This window comes from Hevea brasiliensis, chromosome 18, assembly GCF_030052815.1.
Source record: "Hevea brasiliensis isolate MT/VB/25A 57/8 chromosome 18, ASM3005281v1, whole genome shotgun sequence".
Taxonomy (NCBI): domain Eukaryota; kingdom Viridiplantae; phylum Streptophyta; class Magnoliopsida; order Malpighiales; family Euphorbiaceae; genus Hevea; species Hevea brasiliensis.
In genome coordinates, this window is record NC_079510.1 from 39530506 (window position 1) to 39552946 (window position 22441).

Here is a 22441-nt window from a genome sequence, read left to right on the forward strand (position 1 = left end):
TTCTTCTCCTCTCTCATTTTCTTCCTCTCTCTTCCCTCTTCTTCATTTCAGTTACTAGAATGACTGAAAGTTAGGGTTCTAAACCTAACAGATACACAGGGGCAAAAAGGCTTGCAAATGAATAGCATTTAATGTCAATCTTGCATCTTACCAATCTTCTGTAGTAGAATTTGATGAAAGAATGAAAAAGAAAGGAACATGGAAAATTGTTGATCCTAGCAAAGCTTGTGTTAACATTTATATGACTGATAAAATTTTAGTTCCGCTTTTCTCTGGAATTGGATCTGGCCAAATGAGGAAAGGCAGTCAAGATGTTGTATGCCAGTAAATCCTGCCTAGTCAAGATTCCAACCACCGGAGATATCTACAGAATGGCGCATGCAATTAGATGAGGGATATTCTTGCCCTTAAATTCCTAGGTTCTGAAATGATTAACCATTTAAGGTATCCCATAAGTTCTCGTGTGTGCATCTATTTGAAGTCAATATGAAATGCTCAATAAACTTAAATAAACTTACCCCGGCTGTTGATATTTGGGAACAATGAGCAAGTGGCGAAGCCCCACTTGCCTGAAGAGCACCATGGCTTTTGTGACTGACATGCTCTCTACAACGGTGTAAGGGGTTGTATTGGTGAGAGGATGCAGATCAACATACATTTCCATTTCATCCCTTGTCAATGCCACCTCTTCAATCTTCCCTTCCCTCTCAGACAGGTCAACCCAGGTAAACTTCTCTCTTACTTCCCACTCTTCAGTTCTCCTTTTCTCTTGCAGGAACCACTTCTTCTTGAGCACTTGAACAAGGTGAGCTCTCAGGATCAATCCATGCAATTCTGTTGCCCCTATGGCCCATTCCACAGGTCGTACCACTTCACTATCTACAATAGGGAACCCATTGTGAGTGGTGTTTTTGAGGACATCTACGATCCGGGACACCTTTTCCACTCCACAAAGAGTAACCACTGGTGATTTGGCTTCGGCAAGCTCACCGACAGTGAGATTTCTCATCCATGGCTCAGGATTTGCATCCAAGAATGGTAAGCCTTTTAGGTGCAGTATAATTTCATATACACTTGGATTGAAGCTGTCTCCCACTGTTTTGGCTATTAGGAGGACTAGCATTGTTATGGGAAGTAATAGAAGGTTGTTGGTGAGTTCAAGGAAAATTATACAGAGTGAAACAGTCATCCTCATCGACCCAGCCATGAGTGAGGCTGCACCGAGAACTGCATAAAGCCCGTGGTCAATATTGGTATAGGATCCCATGAAAACACCAAGCAGACGACCTTAAGCAGAGCCAATAAGTATTATAGGGAGGAAGAGACCTGAGGGTACGGCAATGCCAAAGGTAAATAGTCCTAAGATGCAATAGAGTGCAAAGAAAATGAGGAGGGACACAGGCTGAAATTCTTTGGGAGTGTTAGAGGAGAAGATGTTTCGGACAGCATCATCATTTGTGGTAAGGAGAAGTGTAGCAAGGTCATTGTAATAGCCCTTTGCACAGTTGAATTGTTTGAAGTTGCCTGACCGTCCATTGGCAGGGCATGCCTCTGTTGTGGAGGGATCAAAAGGTTGGCATTTGGCAAGAAATGGAAGGCAATATTGGCACACTGAGGTAAAAAGTGAAACGGTTAAACTGAGGAGTAGCTTATGCATTCTTCCCTTCCTGCAATGAAACAAGATTCGTCATCAGCATAGCCCAACACAAAATTTAACTTTTTGTCAGCTGCTTTTGACTTGGTGCATGAATTTATCATTGATCATGATATGGGAATCTGCTTCAGATTCTGAATTATGTTTGAAACTCGGGATTGTTCAGACATGTTTAAGAAACTCCATACATATCAGGTTATCTGATGGTAGTATTCAATTGGTTTAGCAGAGTGTTTTCTCTTTTTGAGCTTGAATTGCAGTTTTAGTGCTTCTATGCATCTTTTCCTTTTATTTTTGTGTGCACGCTCAAGAGAATGCAGGGTAAGTAGTGGTTTGAACCCCATAGTCCCTTACCTTACCATCTATACAAGAAGGCAGGTGCCCAACCACTAGTCTACTGACCCATGGGAAATTGTATCCTCATTTTATCCGTTCATGGATTTTTCTTTATGGCATGCAATGTATTGAAAGGCAAAAGTCATCAGATTGCTTACTGGTTGATGAGACTATAGAGTCTGAGGACCTTGTGAAGAAGGTAGTTGTAGAGGCTTCCCAAAAACCCACCAAGTATGCCTATTATAATCACTGGGATGATATCCGTCGCATGGTAAGTCACAATAACATCACTCACATCAAACATGATCAACCCTCCTGTTCCAAATAGTCCACACTTCCCCGAATTGCAGATTTCTATAAAAGCCCTGAGCACCACCACCACTACTGCTGTGCTGAAGAAAGTTCTCCAGAGAAGTGCACTCCTCCACCATGTTGCTACCTCTTCAAGAGAAAACAGGACACCACCCACTGGAGCTCGGAAGGCTGCACAAACACCTGAGGAAGCCCCACAGGTGATATGTCCCGGCGATCCCTGTCATTGTTGAAGTAGCGAAGGCAGCGCCACTTGATACGGTAATTATCTGGTCCCCCTTGGCCCACTAATGCAGCAATGCAGCTGCCAATGTGTACCAAAGGTCCTTCTTTTCCTAAATCCAGGCCAGCAGCGACGGCTCCAATGCTTCCAAATATCTAAAATAGCAAGTAGAAATGTTTCAGGCTGCCTAGATGAAAGGGCAATTGAATCAACTACTCACCAAACTTGGTCTTTGATTAGACTTTGGACTTGTGTATTCTTGAACTTCAGTTTTAAACAAAGCTAAATAAATAAACACTGGAAAGCGAAAAGAGGAAGAAAACAATATGTGATCAATGCTGTTCTCTAATCAATAAACGTATTACTAGTCAATTTCCAGATCTGATCCGTGCTCACTAAAAACAGCTGCTTTGTGTTTAATGTTTCACTGCCAGGGAATGATCAAACAGCTCTCAAAACCTGTGCTCTTTAGGTGAAAGAAACTTGTTTCATGTGGTGTTCCTCCAAATCTTTCCATAAACCAGTATTGAATTTGACTTAAGAAGATTGTATTCAAAATTGAACCCACCTTAACAATAAATGTTGTGGCCCCAAACATGTTGGGAGTATCAATTCCATTGAGATAAGCTTTAATTTCAGGTATTCCAGGCCCTGCAGCCGTGGGTGCAAAACACACACACAAAACAGCAGCAAACGCTGTTAAAATAAGATTAGCTCCAGTGAAATAGGCTAGCCCTATTAAATACCTGCACCACATAGAGACCACGACAAAAAAAAACAATGCATCAGGACTAGCCATTATCAAGATTGAAATAGGTGATACCAGAAACGTAAGGATGTTACAGAACCTTTCATTCTCTATGAAATGGAAAACAGCAAGAAACTTATAACCAGCGATGTTCTCAATTACAAGATTGATGAAAGTGGCAATTAAACCAGTGAGAAGTCCAACAAGAAAGGCACGTGTCCATTTCAAGAAAATATATTGCAGAACTTGAACTTTGGATCTGCTTCTCCAGTCATGCTTGAAAAGATCATTCTCATTGACCCTGCATCGGTCAAAAGGCCACATCATAACATTCTTGAAGAAAAAAGAGTTTTAACATAATTACAGCAATTAGCATGATTATAGGAGATTTGTGTAGCATAATTATAGCAATTATTATTCTTGTCCAAATTAGTTCATATTTTCATGTATAAATAGATGTAATATCTCTGTAAATGAGACACAGACAAATACACAATCTTTTTCTTCATTACTTGTATTCTTTCTTCTAACATGGTATCAGAGCCATAAAGCTTTTATTTCTAGTTTTTGGGGTCTCTCTGCTCTCTCTACAACCTGTTCTGGTTCATTCTTTCATACCTATTATTATACCATTTTTTTTTTCTCCTCATCTTGTTATCAATGGAGAAATCTGATATTTCAAGACCTATTGCAACAGTTCTGACCGGTTCCAACTATAATCTTTGGGTTCAAGGAATGAAAAGTTTTTTGATAGGTCGTAAGCTTTGGCGTATTGTTACCGGAGATATCACTGCGCCGACAAGAGAGAACGATGAAACTGATGCAAAATTTGTTGGGATAGTAAAAATCATCAGATCATCACCTGGTTTCGCAATACCTCTGTCTCATCCATCCACATCTAGTTTGCTAATTATGACTCTGCAAAAGAAATCTGGGATTTTTTGGCTAATCGATATCAGACCACTGGACTTGCCCAATATTATTAGTTGTGGACTACTCTTCATAATCTGAAACAAGAAGCAGGTCAATCTGTGAATGATTTTCTTGCCCAGGTCCAACCTATTTGGAATCAAATATCTCAGGCCAAAATCAGTGAAGATCATCTTCATCTCATTCAAGTTCTAATGGCTCTTCGATCAGAATATGAGGCCGTTCGAGCGTCCCTGCTACATCGAAATCCACTCCCATCATTGGAAACTGCTATTCAAGAGATTATTTTTGAAGAGACTCGTCTCAGTTTGGACAAAACTCCTCAATTTGAAGCTGCTCTTGCAACTACTCGATCCTCACATCAGAAATCTGGCAATCAACTCTGTAAGAATTGTAATCAAATTGCTCATGCTTTTGCATATTGTCCTACTATAAAATGCAAATATTGTCATGGTTACGGTCATATTCTTAAACATTGTCCCACACGTCCTCCAAGACCAAAAGGAGGGCAGTCTAAATTCAAGAATGTCTCAAAGCCTGGATCTTCCTCTCACATCATTGTCGCATCTTGAGGGCTCTACTGCCATCACCATGAGTGATCTTGAGGCACTATTCAAACAGGTTATCTCTTCTAATTCTCCTGCTGGCATGTCTGCCACTCCGGGTAATTCTTATTGGCTTTTTGACTCTGCATGTTGTAATCATATGACTACTAATCTTAAATTCTTGTCTTCTGCAAAACCTGTATCTTCCTTACCACCAATCCATATTGCAAATGGTACTAAAATGAACATCACACATACTGGTCATGTGTCTACCTCAAATCTTCATCTCCCTGACACCTATTATATCCCTAATTTGGCACTCAATCTTATTTCTGTTGGTCAGTTGTGTGAAAAATGACTAAATGTTATTTTTTCTCACCATGGTGTCCAGGTACAAGATCCACAAACGGGACAGATTCTTGGGGAGGGTCGCAGAGTGGGTCGATTATTTGAGCTTACATCTTTACATCTTCCTCAGAGATTTGTGTCTGCAGCTACAATCCCTAATTCATCCATTCACCAATGGCATCTTCGTCATGCTTCTACCAGTAAAATTCAACCTTTAATTTCTCGTGGATTATTAGGATCTACTAAGTTTGAGTCATTTAATTGTTTAAATTGTCAGCTTGCAAAACAACCTGCATTATCTTTTTCTCATAATAATACTACTTCAGACACTCCTTTTGGTTTAATTCATTCTGACATTTGGGGTCCTTCTCCTATTTCTTCAATAAATGGTTTTCGTTATTTTGTAATATTTATTGATGATTATTCTCGGTTTACTTGGATATATTTTTTGAAACATCGATCTGAGTTATCACAAATTTACATCACATTTGCAAAAATGATTAAAACTCAGTTCTCTTGTGACATTAAAATTCTCCGAACAGACAATGCCATGGAATATCGGGATTCTTCTTTACTTCAGTTTCTTAGTCAACAAGGCACCGTTGTTCAACGTTCTTGTCCTCACACCTCTCAACAGAATGGGCGAGCCGAACGCAAGCATCGCCATATTCTTGATTCTGTACGTACTGTCCAGAAAAATTTTGGGGAGAAGCAGCTTTTCATGCTGTTTATATTATTAATCGTCTTCCTACCTTGGTTCTTCATAATTTATCTCCTTTTGAAAAGTTGTTTGGACAACCTCCTGACTATTCCATCCTTAAACCTTTTGGATGTGTTTCTTTTGTTCTTTTACAACCTCATGAACATACCAAATTAGAACCCCGTGCTCGTCTATGTTGTTTTCTTGGTTATGGCATTGAACACAAAGGGTATCGTTGTTGGGATCCTGTTTCTAATAAGTTACGCATCTCTCGTCATGTTACCTTTTGGGAAAATACTATGTTCTCTTCTCTTTCCAAATTTCATCACTCTGTCAATACTGACTCTCTATTTTTCACTGACTCCTCCAAAGAGCTGTTTCCAAGTCCTGATCCAGGTGATTGTGATGTGCTCAATATTAGCCCAACTACACCTGCCCCTGTTGAATCGGCACCAGTTGTTGATCCGATCGCGCGCCGCATCTCCTCCTAGCACTACTCTTCGTCGTTCTACCCGTGTAAGAGAAACTCCTCATTATCTTTCTGATTTTCACTATTACTCTACTATTGCAACCCTTCATGAGCCTCGTTCTTATCGTGAGATAAGTACTGACCCTCTTTGGCAGCAAGCTATGATCGATTTAACTTCAGGCTTTAGAGAAAACTCATACTTGGGATGTAGTTGATCTTCCACCAAACAAGACCCCTATTGGTTGCAAATGGATTTACAAAATCAAGACCCGTTCTGATGGAACTATTGAACGCTACAAAGCTCGCTTAGTAGCCAAAGGGTACACTCAAGAGTATGGTATCGACTATGAAGAAACTTTTGCTCCAGTGGCCCGATTAACATCTATTCGCAGTCTCTTAGCTATTGCTGCAGTTTGTAAATGCACACTTTTCCGGATGGATGTCAAAAATGCTTTTCTTCATGGTGATTTAATGTAAGAGGTTTATATGCATCCTCCACCTGGTTATCATTCTCCTCATAAGGTTTGCAAACTTCGACGAGCCTTATATGGATTAAAACAAGCTCCCAGGGCCTGGTTTGCCAAATTTAGTTCCACTCTTGCTCAACTTGATTTTCTCTCTAGTCCACATGATTCTGCATTATTCACTCGCCGAACTGACAGTGGTATTGTTCTTCTGTTGCTTTATGTTGATGATATGATAATAACAGGAGATGATTCATCTGGTATTCTAGAGTTACAACATTATCTCAATCAACATTTTGAAATGAAAGACCTGGGTTCTCTCAGCTATTTTTTGGGTCTTGAAGTTTCTCAAAATTCTGATGGCTATTATCTATCTCAAGCCAAGCATGCATCCGACTTACTTTCTCGAGCAGGCATCACTGATAGCAAAACAATATCAACCCCATTGGAGCTCAATTGCAAACTTACACCTCTTGATAGCACTCCTCTTGATGATCCTACTTTATATCGACAGCTTGTCGGGAGTCTTGTTTATCTCACAGTTACTCGACCTAATATTTCATATGCTGTTCATCTGGTCAGCCAGTTTATGTCTGCTCCTCGCTCAACTCATTTCTCTGCAGTACTTCGAATCCTTCGTTATATTAAAGGCACTCTTTTTCATGGTTTGCACTTTTCTGCTACCTCCTCCCTAGTATTATCCGCTACTCGATCTTGATTGGGTGATCCGGCGGATCGTCGCTCTACAACCGGTTATTGTTTCTTCTTGGGTAATTCTCTTATCTCTTGGCGTAGCAAAAGCAAAGCTGTTGTTGCACGTTCTAGCACGTAATCGAATATCGTGCTCTTCCGATGCTACATCTGAATTACTTTGGTTACGGTGGTTATTAACTGATTTGGGTGTCACTCATTCTTCTGCCACAATGCTTCATTGCGATAATAGAAGTGCCATACAGATTTCTCATAATGATGTATTTCATGAGCGTACCAAACACATCAAAATTGATTGTCATTTTGTACGTCATCATGTTGCTCATGGCACCATATATTTGATTTCTGTCTCCTCTGTCAGCCAAACCGCTGATATATTCACCAAAACGCATCCTCCCGCTCGCTTTCAGGATCTCTTAAGCAAACTCAAGTTGGCACCTGTGCTACCACCTTGAGTTTGAGGGGGAGGGTGTTAGCATAATTACAGCAATTAGCATGATTATAGGAGATTTGTGTAGCATAATTACAGCAATTAGCATGATTATAGGAGATTTGTGTAGCATAATTATAGCAATTATTATTCTTGTCCAACTTAGTTCATATTTTCATGTATAAATAGATGTAATATCTCTGTAAATGAGACACAGACAAATACACAATCCTTTTCTCCATTACTTGTATTCTTTCTTCTAACAAAGAGCAAGAGATGCAAAGAGGGAAGAAAGGGTATTCAATTAAGTAAATAATGATTACTCATAATCCAAGCTCTCTATATGAGAGACTTTAGCTCCAGCTGTGGCTAATGGATTGGAAGATAGAGTTCTGCTTCTCGTGAGGAGTGGCTGTTGGAGAGAATTATTGCTTTCTGGGTCTCTTTCTTCTTCACCATCTTCCATGGTGTGGGGTGGTGCCATTACTTCTGCCAATTGGCTTGAATTTTCTTCCATTTTCCAAGCTGCAAAAATTGCAGAGGCAGCAGCAAAAGCTTATAAGTTCCAAGAAGCCTTTTGTAGTGTTGGAATTTGAAAAATGGAGAAGCTGTTAGACGCCTATATTACACTCTTATCCCTTTTCATTTTGTCTTACCAGAGTACTTAACTAATTATTGGAATACAATTCTTCAAATCCTACTTAGAACTCGGAATTCATTTGGGTTTTAGCAAATGGGTCCAAACTTTTTATTTTCTTTACAAATCTTATAATTTTATTATAAATTATTGACTTCTTTTAAAATAAATTATTTATAAAAATAGAATTCAATTGAATTTTCATAATAATACATAATTTTGATTTTTTTTAATTAATTTTAATTTTTTTAATTATTTTTTTAAATTAAAAAAACTTAAAATATTTCAATCCAAATATTAAAATTATTAAAAAGAAATTAATACTGACATAATAAAATTAAAAACACACATTTAGACAATGAAATCTTGATCATACGATCATAATCTTAATTAAATTTTCTTTTTAGTACCTTTCATAAAAATTTCCCATATCATTAGAAGTTGCTTGCTCATTAACTTCAAATCAAAACCAATTAACTTTTCTTTCAAAGAAAATGACAATTTTATGGTTAAAATAAGAAAAATTATTTAGTACATTTGTTCCATGTGTTCTATTATTAATAATTATATAAAATTCAATGATTAAAAAGATATTTATTTTAATCTATAAACTGATTAAATCAACTTAAAAGCTCTAAAAATTTATAATATTTTTAAGTTTATAAATTAAAAAAGATAGACCGATATAAATCGATTTTTTATTTTAATACTTATAAGTTATATACTTATAAATTAATTTAATTAAATATTTTATTATATTATTTTTATTTAATTTTTTAAATTTCAATATAAATCTTATTTGCTATTAGATTTAGTAGTTTAATAATAATAAATGTATTTATATACTATTTTTTTTATCAAACTTATCAACTAATTATCAGTCACTTATAAATAATTTAATAAAATATATAATTAATTAAAATTTTAAATATTTATAATTTAAATTAATTTTTAAATATTACTGTAACCGGTAAGTTAAGACAAACGACTTGAATTAATCCCTTCCACCAAACGCTTTCTTTTATTTTTTTTTATTGGATGCATTTTCAAACAGCTGGTTTTTTCTATTAATTTCTTTTTTTTTTTTAATAACCTTTCATAATTAAATATAATATATGGGTCTAGGCAAGTTACACATGTAGACAACCAAATCTTTCAATCATGTTCAAAATAAATTGATTGATAAAAAGGCAGGGCCCAATAAAATTTATTTAATGATAAATGATCTAAAAATGTCTTTGAAAGTTAAAATGCTTAAAAATTAGTAATAAATCTATCTTATGAACATTATTAAAAATATTATAATTTTACCTAATAATGTTATTAGTATGATTGATAAAAATTAAAATTTTATTTTTTACCCATTTGAAAGTACTTTAAAAATTATAAATAAATCAGGTTAATGCGTGGTGAGAGAATACATCTTTAAGATCATTTAATAAAAATAAGATTGAATTAAATATCTTAAACACATAATTCTCTTATTTGTAGAATTTTATAAGAATTCAATTTGATTATTTTTTTATTAATTTTAATATTTAAAATAAAATAATTTAATTCTTTTTAACTTAAAAAAATTTTCACTAATTTTGTGAAAATTTTTTTGAATTCTTTTCTTACAAATAATTTATTCCAAATCAATCCAATCCAATCTAATTTAATCTCAAAATAACGAATTCAAATAAGATGTTATTGTACTTGGGATGAATTAATTTGAATTTGATAATTAGTGCCCATACTAGATTTAAATTTTATAAATTAGATATATATTATCTAAAATTCATTTATATAAATTATTAATTAAATAGAAATATATATATATATATATTATAATGTTATTTATAAATTTGAAAATATTATTTTTTTAAATAGAATATAAATTTTTAGAAATTCTATAAAACTATGATCAAACCAACTATATTACATGAGAATGAACGTCAGACATCTAAAGTATAATATATTTACAAGATGATTATGGAAAGAATATAAATGTTAAGATAAATGTTTGGTAACACAATGGTAGATAAGATTAATAATGGTGACCACATTGGAGATAAAATGAAAGAGGGTCAACTATGATGCTTTGATCATATCAAAGGTACATAATCAAATACTTCAATAAAAAATGTGATAAATTATAAAGAAAAAGTGAGAAAAGGAAGGGGGAGACATAAGATAATGTACAGAGAAGCAATATCAAAAGATTTACAAGTTTTGAAAATTAATGTGAACTTATTGTCTAATAGAGTTAAACAGTGAAAAGAAGTATATATAACTGACTCCAATAAGTTTGATATTAAAGTTTAATTGTTGTTGTTATTGAATATGTATAAAATTGTTAATAAAAAATAAATTTTTATATAAATTATCAATTAAATATGTAAAATTAAATAAACTTGCATTTATTTAAATAATTTATAAATAATAATGTTCGAGTTTAGAACAATTTTAAGTTAAATATCTTGAATTTCACAGACATCTTATCCAATGTAATTTCTATGAATAAGACTTATACTCCATTTAGGGTAGATGTTAGAAAACTAAAAGATCTAATGGTAAAAAAAAAAAATATAGTCCAAACTTTGCGAGTTCCAAAATTTATGAGTTTTATCGATTATTGTCAATTTTTTTTTGTCAATTTTGACCTAATTTCAATTTTTCGTATTAATTATGACTCAAATTTCAAATTGGATAAAATGAATACTGATATGGTGTTTGATGTGATAAAAATATTAATATTTTATATGTTGTTACTAACGTGACAGTTGATGTCACATAAACTTTAATTATTTATCATATTATTGCTGATGTGGTAAAAATATTATTATTTTATATTATTATTAGGACTCGAGTCATAATTAACATAAAAGTTTTAAATTAAATCAAAATTGACAAAAAAGAATATTTTGATTATAATTGACAAAACTCGTAAAATTTAATTTTTTTTTTTTTTACTATTTCGCCAAACTAAAAATACGTTTTGAAAAAAATATTAAATTATTTAATTAAAATATGTCATATTTAATTTTAAATTAATTTTAATATTTTTAAACTAACATATTAAAAGGAGATTTTTTTTCTAAATAAAAATTTTAATAATAATGTTAAATAGATAACTAGTTTTAATATAGTTAAATTGGCTTATCATTTGAGAAAAAATTTTAATTTTAATGCGCTTAAATTAATTTGTGGATGCCTCTTAATTTTTTTTTCTAATTTTAGTGTAAATATAATAAAATTTTATTTAAATATATATATGAATTATTTTGATTAAACAAATTTGCTTAAGTTGGAAAATATTGATTATTTTTAAAGAAAAAAAATTATCCAATGGGCCTTTTGGTGTACACATCACATCCTTATGGTGATCTGAACTTCTTCCCAGATCCTCATGATCGCTCCAACCTATTCTTATGTAACAAATTGGATAGACGTGTAAAGATCTTGTTGGGTCGATGAGAGCAGATCAACGGTGCAGAATTAAGCAACCCTTCAGGAAATCGGAAGGCCAATCTTTTCTATTTATTATTCTTCTTCTCCTTATTATTATTATTATTATTATTAGTAAAATTAGGATGTAAATAAGCCAAATCTCTCACAAGCTGCTTAAAGTTGGACTCAAAAAAAGTTTAGTTGGATTTGACTTGTTTAGAAAATAATTTAAATTTAAACTCAATTTTTGAGCTCATTTCATAAATGAGTCGAACTCAAATTTCATAGTGTTTGGTTCGTTAAGACTTTTAAGCCGACTCATTTGTAGATTAACGAGTCTATTCGAGAGTAGATTTATTAAATAGACTCGTGAACAGACTCATTTAAAAAAATATATTTATATTAGTTATTATATTTATATAATATATAAAATGTAATTATTAAATATAGTTATTTGTAATTCAAATTTAAATTTTTACAAAAATTAAGTTTTTTATGAGAACTAATCAAAATTATATAATTTAAATTTCATATCTTTTTATTTAAAACTAACTCTACAAATGAATCAAGGTAACTCTATAAACTATTCAAGAGTCAATTCAATAAAAAAAAAAAAAACTTAATTTGATTTTACTCATTTAAAGCTTATTTTCTAAATCAATTGATTAAATTTAAACTTATAAATATTTGGCTCGAGAACTCGTTCAAAAAAATTTTAATAAACTAAGCGTAACTTTTCAAAACTTGGCTTGAGTTAGTTGGTTTACACCCTTGATAATATTTTTGAAAACATAAGTTAAATAATTAGTCCAGTCATGCAACTTAGGCAAGAGAATATTCTGATATTTATTTTGGAGAGGGCAGCATGTCTGTGTCAAGTCATTAACCTATCTGGTTTTAGTGTTGTTGTGTACTGTTTTTTTCAACTGTATTTAAAATAATATATATATTTTTTATGAAAAATAATTTTACACCCTTACTACAATTTCAAATGGGTACTAAAAAGTTTTTTATGATTATTTTGTTGATGTAAAAGGTGATGCTGGTTCTTGAGTTCATGAGGCTACCAAGGAATGCCTCGAGGCATGTCCATATATCTTCTGCTTAATGGTTCCACTAGAAAAACCAACAGAGTTGAGTTTATGTTAGAGATGCTTGGACCTGTGAATGACCAAATACTCTTATTTATTTTATGCAAATGTTGTTCATTTAATTGAAGGCTGTAGAGAAGATGGACAACATAAGGAAAGATTATTTACATTCCCTCATACTCCATCAATATTTTCACTTATCACTGGGTATGATCTATCCTTTACTATCATCAGAATCCTTTCTTTCATATTGTACTTCATGGGTGTCAATTGTGTTGATTTAGAATGGCTCATATTGGCAGATTTGCTACATACCTAAAGATTCATTTTGAATTTAAATACACGCAATTTCACGTATACCCTGCCTATTTCCATTCCTAATGACCAGAACCGTGTGCAGAACTGAGCACATAGTCTACGAGGCAATTGCCTTTTCTCATTCATGTATACGGCCCAATCTCTGCCTTCTAAACCCAAGCTACCCTTTACAGTCCACTTGCCTTGAACTTTTGACCCTACATATTGCTTTATTTTATATTGAAACACCCATCAACATTACAGAATATAAAGGCCTAATCCTTCTCAGAGATGATTGTCCCTGTACTCTCTATACAACAAGAAAATCGTTTGCCCCTCTAATGTTCTCTTACTACGAGGCTGAAATGCCTCTTCAGCACTCTTTCCCTGTTCTTTTGCCTCCTGTATATTCAAGGTGTTGCTTGTTTCTCTGCAAATCACCCACATATGCCTAAATGCTTATAATTTTCAGTGTATGAATAGCATAAAACTGATATAGAATGTATCTCTTTGAATCCTTTCTCAATCACAATAAGGAAACAAATGAATTCTAGAGTGAAAAGGAAATTGTCTCAAAAAGTATAACGATATGAAACAGAAACCAGATTTACGCCATTTCTTGACACGATGCATTGCTTGAGTAAAAACTACAGTTGTCTTACCTGTTTCAGAGGAAGATAGTTGCCAAGAAATGATTCAGAACCTACAACACAACACGAAGTGCCCTTAAACTGATTCAAGAATGAGATATAATTACCTTAGATACAAAAGTAACAAAATGAAAATGCAAAATGTAAGTCAAAGAACATGATTTAATTGACCATTTGACATGATTTAATTGACCAACTTTAAAGGAAAAAACAAGCCTCTTACAGTCAAATGTGAAAATGCTACAGTCAATAGGCAAGGTAAAATATTTAATAAGGAAGGCCTCCTTCAGGCATGTCCCAGTTATCTTCATCATCCTCCTCCTTCTTACTTGTGGATGTTTCGAGCTTGTTTTGGGTTGTGGGTCTCGATTGGAAGCGCCTAGTTTATAGCAAGAAAAATCAGCAACAAATATCCACTCTCTTAAAAGACCTAACAAAAGAATCTTTGTTGATAGAGAAAAAAAAAAATGCTGTATTAACTGAGTGAAGGGCATAGAGCCAAAAAAACAGAAGTAAAACGTTCCCCTTAAGGAAAAACAATGGCCTAATTAAAAAATCGTTCATGGCTGCTACTCAGCCAATGCTCATATTGACAATACTAAATTTCATGGCAAAGAGACCACAAAAACCACAATAAATTGCAATATAACAGCTAACATAATACAGCATGTGAAGCAGGAATGGTTACAAAATGCAGATATCAAGACCTTGACAACAAATGAAAATGCATAACTAGTTCATTGCATACAAAAGATTTGTAACATAAAGATCAAAGAATTGAATAATATTCTTACAAAATGCTCACAACAAGACTCTCTTTTTTTTTAAAAAAAAATAATGATTAATGAACGCAGTAGATGACTAATTAATTACCCAATTAAGTGAAATATGTACAAGTATACAATAATGTTAATGGGCTAAAGTCAGCAAATGACATCCTCAAACACAAACCAAGGTGAAAATCAAAATTGCAATTGAATTTAGATGATTTAAAGCAGCTTATATATCAATGCCGTCTAATTCTAGCAGATAGCAGATAGAAAATCAAACAAATCCGTCACAGGTAGAGTAATAGAATTGAGAAACCACAACAAACCCAAAACTAGTGCATTGGGTCGCTAAAACAATAGGAAAGGAGAAGTGACTAAAGTTGCTTTTCAGTTAGATTCTCTTACCCTACAACCAAAGAAAACAAGTTTTTGGCCAAATTTTGTCTTAACAACAAAAGCCTTTGCTTTTCTTTCCAACTCCTCATTTTCTCAGCACCCAAACGCAAGAAATTATACCAAAAAAAAAAAAAAAGCAATTTCACAATTAACTAAGCCTGAGATACACCTAATTATATTCCTAAAACAAATTCTTCGTCAAAGACCCAGCGCACTCACCAACCAACAAGACAAAATACGACGGAAAAATTCACATCATACTGCGCTCAATGCATAATTAATTATTGAATGGTGTAAACTTCTTATCTGAAACCTCCCTTTCCTCATATTTTCTTTACTTTCCTTCAAATTGACTCAGAAACCAAATAGACAATAACAAGAAAAAGAGGAAATCAAAAGAACAGGAGAACAACCCAGACCTTTTCTTATTACGCTTAGCTGCCTCACGGGACTTGCGTTTCTTCTCGTCTTGCTTGTTCTCAAAGAACCTCCTCCTCTTACACTCTTGAATGACACCAGCCCTCAAAACCTCCCTCCTGAACCTATTCAACAGCCTCTCTTCAGGCTCGTTCTCATCGACGATCACCTGCACATTGTAAGCCGATTTGAAGAAAAGGGTATTCGCATATGCAAGAGACGGACAGATAACCGAGGACAAGTCAGCGGATAAAGAACCAGAATGACTTTGTTGGCCCACCAGTGGAATCAACTTATCATTAGACTTTCGCGATAATAATTGAGTTGGTGGAGAAGAGAAGGAGAGTTGGGGTGAGGTTTTGGGAGGTGGGTTTGAAGGCAAGAGGAAGGAAAGGAAGTTGGAGAGAGAAAGCGAGGCAGCCATAGATGGATAGATTGAGGGAGTCCTCGGCCATGCTCTATGGATACGAGTTGTATTTCGTTTTTCTGGTCTGGTGTGTGGCTGGCTTCTTGTTTTGGGTTGGGTTTGGTTTGGTTCGACAGGCTTTGATGACCAAGCCCAATTGGCCAATTCTACTGGCAGCCCAACAATAATATAGTAATTTGTAAGCCCAATTGGTTTGTAGTAAGGTGTCTTCTGACTACAAATAGTGAAATATTTATTGTTTTATTTTAATAATATACTTTAATATATATAAAAAATTATTAAAGTCAATGAGAGATATCATGGACTTGGGAATGCCAAAATACTATAAAAAGGCTCGTAATTATGATTTTCAAAAATTTTTGGATTAAATACTAAATAAAATTGGTTTTTTTTACTATTTTATATTCCTAATTTAATGTCATAACAATGATTAGTGAATAATAAGATCAATTCAATTGATAAAAATTTAATAATTTTTTATTATGAAAAAGTAACTTCTAATTTCACATGGAATAATTTCAAACTTGTCTAATATTATTGTTAAAAATTATATTTTTTTAAATATATTAATTAGGATGTATTAAAAAATAATCTAAAATAAAATTTAATAAATTTACATGGAATAATTTCAAACTTGTCTAATATTATTGTTAAAAATTATATTTTTTTTAAATATATTAATTAGAATGTATTAAAAAATAATCTAAAATTAAATTTAATAAATTTTAATTATATAGATACTAAAATAATAAAAATAATTTTTTTCAAATCTAAAATTATACTTTTTAAAAAAAATTAATTTTAACCCTTCAATTTTAATGTCAGTCAAATCTAGTAAATAATTCACGCAAATAATAAATCCGGATAACGATGATAGGGTTTACCAATTTTGTAAATGCTTGCAAAACCTTCATCCCATGTCTCTTGAATAATCAACAAAACTTTTCCAAACTGAGGTTGATGCTCAAATTCTCTTGTCGTAGGCCTAGTGATTGCCTACAAAACCCACAATTAAGTTCAACTCAAGTGATGATAACTTGAAAAAATTGTCCTCATTTCCGTGAGACATTCAAGCGTGCACTTGAGTATGTCTGAGGTCCATTGCAAAAAGAGGCAAACTTCTATAAATTAAAAAATATATATATTAAATGTATATTGTTTCATAAAAAAATATTTTTTGAAAAAATATTTTTTGTTTATTTTAATGTTTGGGTATTAAAAAAATGGATTAATAGAAAATATATTTCCAATAAAAAAAACATAAAGTTATTTTTTAAGGAAAATAGCTTTCCCTTTTAAAAGGAAAAATTATTTTCAATATTTTAAATTTTGATAATCTTATTAAAATATGATATTACTTATACATATGTAATATAAATACATATCATTAATTTAATATTATAATTAAATAATAAAAAATATTTTTATAAAAAATAATTTAAAAAAAATATTTTATATGAAAAATATTTTTCATATATAAATTATTTTTTATAAAACAAATAGAATTATAAACACAAATTGACATAAATGATGAAATCACGCAAGTAACCTGTCAAAATAAGTCTAAAAAAAGTTTCGCCTATTGTCAATTGTACCTTGAATCTATGACATCCTCTCTCCTCTCCCTCTCTATTCTCACTCTTTTTCTCTTCCTCTCCTTCGGCTGCTACCTCTTCCTGCTACTACTATCACCTCCGTAATTTAAAAATACATAAATTAAAATCACACTCAATGACAAAACCTTTCAACTTAAAAAAGAGAAAGAGGGAGAGAGAGAGAGAACACTTTGCTTATTGATGTTACATTCTTTGCCAAGTAGAACTGTCTAGTAGGGCAAATCACTATTTGTTTAAATAGAAAAATCAAGCTGAATGAATTCGATTATTTGATTTAGTCGATTTAATTTTAGCCTGAATTTTTTTTTTATGTTCAATTTTAGTTCAATTCAATTAGTTTAACTAAAATAACAGAATTAACCAAATCGATCAAACTTATATATAACATGCTGATACATTGCTTAGATTAGTTCTTATGTCTTCAATCTCCCTCTTTCTCTCTCATGCGAGTCTGTGACCTCTTTTTTCATGACCCGATTTCACAGGTTGGACAGACACTAGGACTTAGGTTAGCATAAAACCTCTAAAACCTATAGTAAGCCTCACTATTCACAAACTCATGACTAGACCTAAAACTCAAGGTTCAGCATGCAAACAAAATGAAATAAAATAGAATAAATTTATTTGGGCCAACTCAACTGAATAACTACTAGAAAATCACAACTAGGGGGACCTAATTCAACCCCGATACCCAGCATGTATAAACTATTTAATTTTTATTAATTAATACAATATAAATACACACACACACACACACACACACACACACACACACACACACACACACACACACACACACGTTGGTGTCATAATGAAGCTATAATAATTTAACAAATAGAAAAATAATTAAATAAATAAATGAGCATGATAAAAACTACTAACTAAGAATTACTACAACCTGTGGAGAAAAAATGCAAGTTAATTTTGAAAATAAACTTACTCCTCTTATAACTTGGAAAAAATATTCGAACAGGAATGAGTGTTTGGCTCAAAGAATTTAGATATTGATTATAGATGTAATTTTTATAACTATCTAAAACTAGTACAATTCTACTATGAAATGCACATCCATCACATATAACAGATAATTCATCCAATATTCATACGAAAAGATAATTTGAAGCTACTCATGCACTCAATGTATCACATCAATATATAAATATGGGAGCTGATCTCCTCTACCCCTTTTTTAATCCAAATTCTGTCAGCGAGCTCAACTCAAGCCGAACTTTCACTTAAATTCACATGCGGGGGTTAGCAAGATCAATTCAAAGCCATGCCTCACCCCAACTTTTCATATCCATAAGGATCGAGTTCCAGCGAGACTAACTTAAGCCGTGACTATCCGTCCAATCCATATCTATCATGTACCATATATAACATGCACATAGCTCTAAATTATCCTCAGGACGGCAAACACAAGTAATTATCAATAAATAAATATGCAACAAAATATTTCTAATTTTTTTAACTAAGTATGTAATTATATATATAAAATGTATGAGCATGCCAAAATTATAATTTATAAATAATAATGAAATTACAAAATAATCAATATCCAACTCATAGACTGATGATCCAATTGCAATTAGTCTAGCTGAAAAGAAGAAAGGCTAGTCGACATTAATTACCTATACAGATACACTGACCTTTATCAAATTTACTAACAGAATTAACAAATTAATTATATTTACAGAAGCAATAATAAATATTAAAATCTCGCCTAAATTTCAAGTCTCCCCTATAACTGGGTCTAACCCCTATAAGAAAACTCAACAAAAAGTAACATACAAGGCCTCAAGCTCACAAGAATAATTATAATGCCCATCCGAAGCCTACAAGAAATTTAATCTAAATCCAATAATTCAAACTCTAGTTTAGATCTGTAATTCCTCTACAGTCTAAAATAATTATTTTCAGTACTTCAAAAATTATGAAAATATTTTTGGAGGTCATTTACATTATTCTTATATTAATTAAACTCATTTTATTTAATTTTACAAAGCAAAGAATATTTTACAGACTTAACTAACTAGCTTAATCATGTCACAAACTATAAAACTTGAGTTAGTGACTACCTTTACAAATTCTGATATCTGGAATACGTCGGAAACATCTCCGGAATGTCTAAAAATGCTGGAAATGACTGTAAACATAATCGCCTTATGGGATAACCCACTAGGCACTCAACCTGTCCCGAAAACTCGGTCCCAAGTGCCAATGAGTTATTGCCAATCCGATTACACCTAAACAAAGCCCATAAATTATTAATAATTATCATATAATTATTTTTAATTTATGAGAATAAAAAAAGTTCGAAAACTCACCAAGCGATCTGGACTATCCGATGATCACCTTTTTCAAACAGCATCCAATCAGAGTGGGGTTGGCCATATCTCAAAAGTTTCGTCGCACTGAGATCAATGGTGGTCTCGAATCTTCGATGCGACAGTTGGATCGTCCGGAGTCTCACCGGAAAGGTACTGTTTCTCTATCCTCTCCCTCGCCGGAAAACTCCATGAAAATCGACGAGGGAGGTCCCAAAAGAACATTGATGGCTCAAGGATTCTAGCTCTAGTGACCTCAGACCGAATAGCCGTAGGAATTGTTTGAAATGGCCAGAGAAGTTTGAGCCCCACATGTGCATTCTCTCTTTCTCCTTCATCGATTTTTGCCCCAGCCACGCACGATGCCTCACTGTCTGAGCTTCCTTGGTGGACACCTGAATTGCCGATGGTGAAAGAGTAAGCCACTGGATGTAATGGTGGCTGCCATAAGGGAGAAAAGAGGGGGAGGTTCATCAGGTAGGAGGAGCTACAAGAGGGAGAGGAGGAGTGGGAGGAGAGAGAAAAAGGGAAGGCTGGTAGGCTGCATTGATTAGGTTTTTTTTTTTTTACTTTTAATTACAAGGAAGTCCTTAACTTTTTAAAGTTCTTTCAATTAAGTCCAATCCTAATCTAATATATAAAAATTCATTTAATAACATTATCATTAATTTTAATTTATTGAAATAATATTTACAAAAGTTCTTTTTTTATATGAAATCATCAATTGCCTCTAATACTAATAGGATAAAAATAAAACTAATATATTTAAAATACATTTATTGAAAATTAATATGTATATTTAAAAAATCTTAATAATAAATCTAATAATAAAAAGAATTATAATATTTAGTATTTAATTTAAAAATTAAAAAAAAAGTTCAGGTTGTTACATCCACTCCTCTATTTCTTAATTTCTGACATCTCCCTCCTTATCACTCTTTTTTCATCTCCCTATTTGTTCCATGGTCTCATCAATGTCAAAGACCCAAGCATCCTTCCCATAGTTGACGATTTTCATTGTCTTAAAAATTAGCACAGGTAAGGGAATTAGAAGTGATGCTACTTGCCCAAATCTCACTCACCCATGGGGTGTTCGCCCATCCAGTTGGTACAAGGGCTTAAGCCCATGAGTCACACCCATGGGACATTCGCCCATTTAGTAGGAATAAAGGCGCTCGCCCATGGATAATGCTTGCCCAACAAGCCTAAGGACACTCGAACATGGGAGACCTCCCTCTCCTAAAGACAGGATTTGGAGATACTACACAACAAGTTAGAATCCCAACAAGAGAATGACTCTTACACTAATAAGAACTCTATTGCCATGATGGTTCGAGATATTAGGAGATAAACCCCCTCATGACTCAACAACCCTAATTCCAATGGGAGTCTAACTGATACCTATATATATGAGGATTGACAGGTATGCAAATTCTAATAATTATTCTCTTAACCCTACTCTCATTCTCCAAATTCTCAATACTAACTTAGACATTGGAGTAGTGATCAATTAACCCACTGATACTTTCTTGTGTTGCAGATTCATACTTGTAGAGATTCCTGTGACAACATCAAAAAGAATTCAGAGTGGAATAGGTAATAGTTAGTAGTGATGTAATGCTCAATGTAACACTCGCATTTGGAAGGAATGCTCTAATGCACATTTTGATATAATAAAATTGCGTATAATTATTATAAATTTTGAAAATTTAAGGGTGTAATAGATTTTCCAAATTTTTTTTAGAGAATGATAGATTAAATCCAATAAATATAAGAGTGGCATATGCAATTAGACATTTAAAAACCCTAAAAAGGCAAGGTACTTGTCTTTCTTTTATACCCCCAATATTGAAGCATCAAATAGATTTGTGAGCATCCCAAAGAGTGACTAATTAATATTAAATTTTGAGGTTTATTAGTGGGTATAATTAGGGGTTTATTTAATCAAAACCCATCATCATCTCCATGCTGGTGCTGCTTCAATTTGATATAACCGATTAAAAGAAGATTAGTGGGTTTTGGGGTTTTCAACAGAATTAATGCATCCCATGGTTTTGTCCTAAATCCAGGCTGATTAGGTTTTGTTTTGTAGCCAATCCCATAGTTTGGGTTAAGAGACATTAGGAATTTAAGAATACCTTAAAAAATCAACACCTGTGCTGTGTCTAACCCAAAATGGGATTATGACAGAGAAACTTGGAATATTATTATAAAATCCATAAAGGGGAAAGGTAAATCCACCATAATAATCAGTGGAGAGCCAACCCACATAAACTTTGCTTAAAAAATTAATTAATTTTGCTTAAAGCTAAACAAGAACACTTCAAAAGAATGACTCATCTAATAGACTTTCCACTATCTTGGCTTAGGGCGTGGCCTATTCTCTGCAATTGTTTGTATTAAACTAATTAATTAGAATGATAATTGATAATCTTGATTAGTACAATCTGAATAGGACACATGTTATGGAATTGTTTTTCTTTTGGCAGCTACTTCATTCATTGTCCTAGA

The 22441-nt window shown here is 33.0% G+C and overlaps 1 protein-coding gene, 1 long non-coding RNA gene and 1 pseudogene across 6 annotated transcripts; 1 reads left to right on the forward strand and 2 right to left on the reverse strand.

The window, feature by feature from the left end:
* Positions 1-256: 256 nt before the first annotated feature.
* On the reverse strand, positions 257-8387 carry LOC110661161 (chloride channel protein CLC-b-like; annotated as a pseudogene).
* LOC131175969 (uncharacterized) lies at positions 898-1879 on the forward strand. Its single transcript, XR_009146086.1, has 2 exons — positions 898-1038; positions 1112-1879. It is a non-coding gene; the product is annotated as an uncharacterized LOC131175969 (long non-coding RNA).
* A 4991-nt stretch (positions 8388-13378) lies between the features above and the next one.
* LOC110672809 (30S ribosomal protein S21, chloroplastic) lies at positions 13379-16045 on the reverse strand. Of its 5 annotated transcripts, XR_002498373.2 has the most exons (4): positions 15563-16037; positions 14201-14356; positions 13990-14030; positions 13379-13757 (listed from the first exon to the last, which is right to left on the reverse strand). XR_002498373.2 is itself a non-coding variant. In XM_021835698.2 (3 exons), the coding sequence occupies exons 1-2, from the start codon at positions 15982-15984 to the stop codon at positions 14245-14247; spliced, it is 534 nt and encodes a 177-aa protein (XP_021691390.2). In that variant the 5' UTR covers positions 15985-16037; the 3' UTR covers positions 13819-14030; positions 14201-14244. The 5 variants fall into 5 exon arrangements, 4 of the variants coding, with proteins under 4 accessions (XP_021691390.2, XP_021691391.2, XP_021691389.2 ...); XM_021835698.2 differs by lacking the exon at positions 13379-13757 and having other exon boundaries at positions 13819-14030; XM_021835699.2 differs by lacking the exons at positions 13379-13757; positions 13990-14030 and adding an exon at positions 14032-14058.
* Between the last annotated feature and the right edge of the window lie 6396 nt (positions 16046-22441).

Coding starts and splice junctions, on each gene's coding strand:
- LOC110672809 (XM_021835698.2), bottom strand. CDS start 15,984: ATGGCTGCCTCGCTTTCTCTCTCCAACTTCCTTTCCTTCCTCTTGCCT. Junction 14,357..15,562: donor GCTAAGCGTAATAAGAAAAG/GTCTGGGTTGTT, acceptor GCTATAAACTAG/GCGCTTCCAATCGAGACCCA.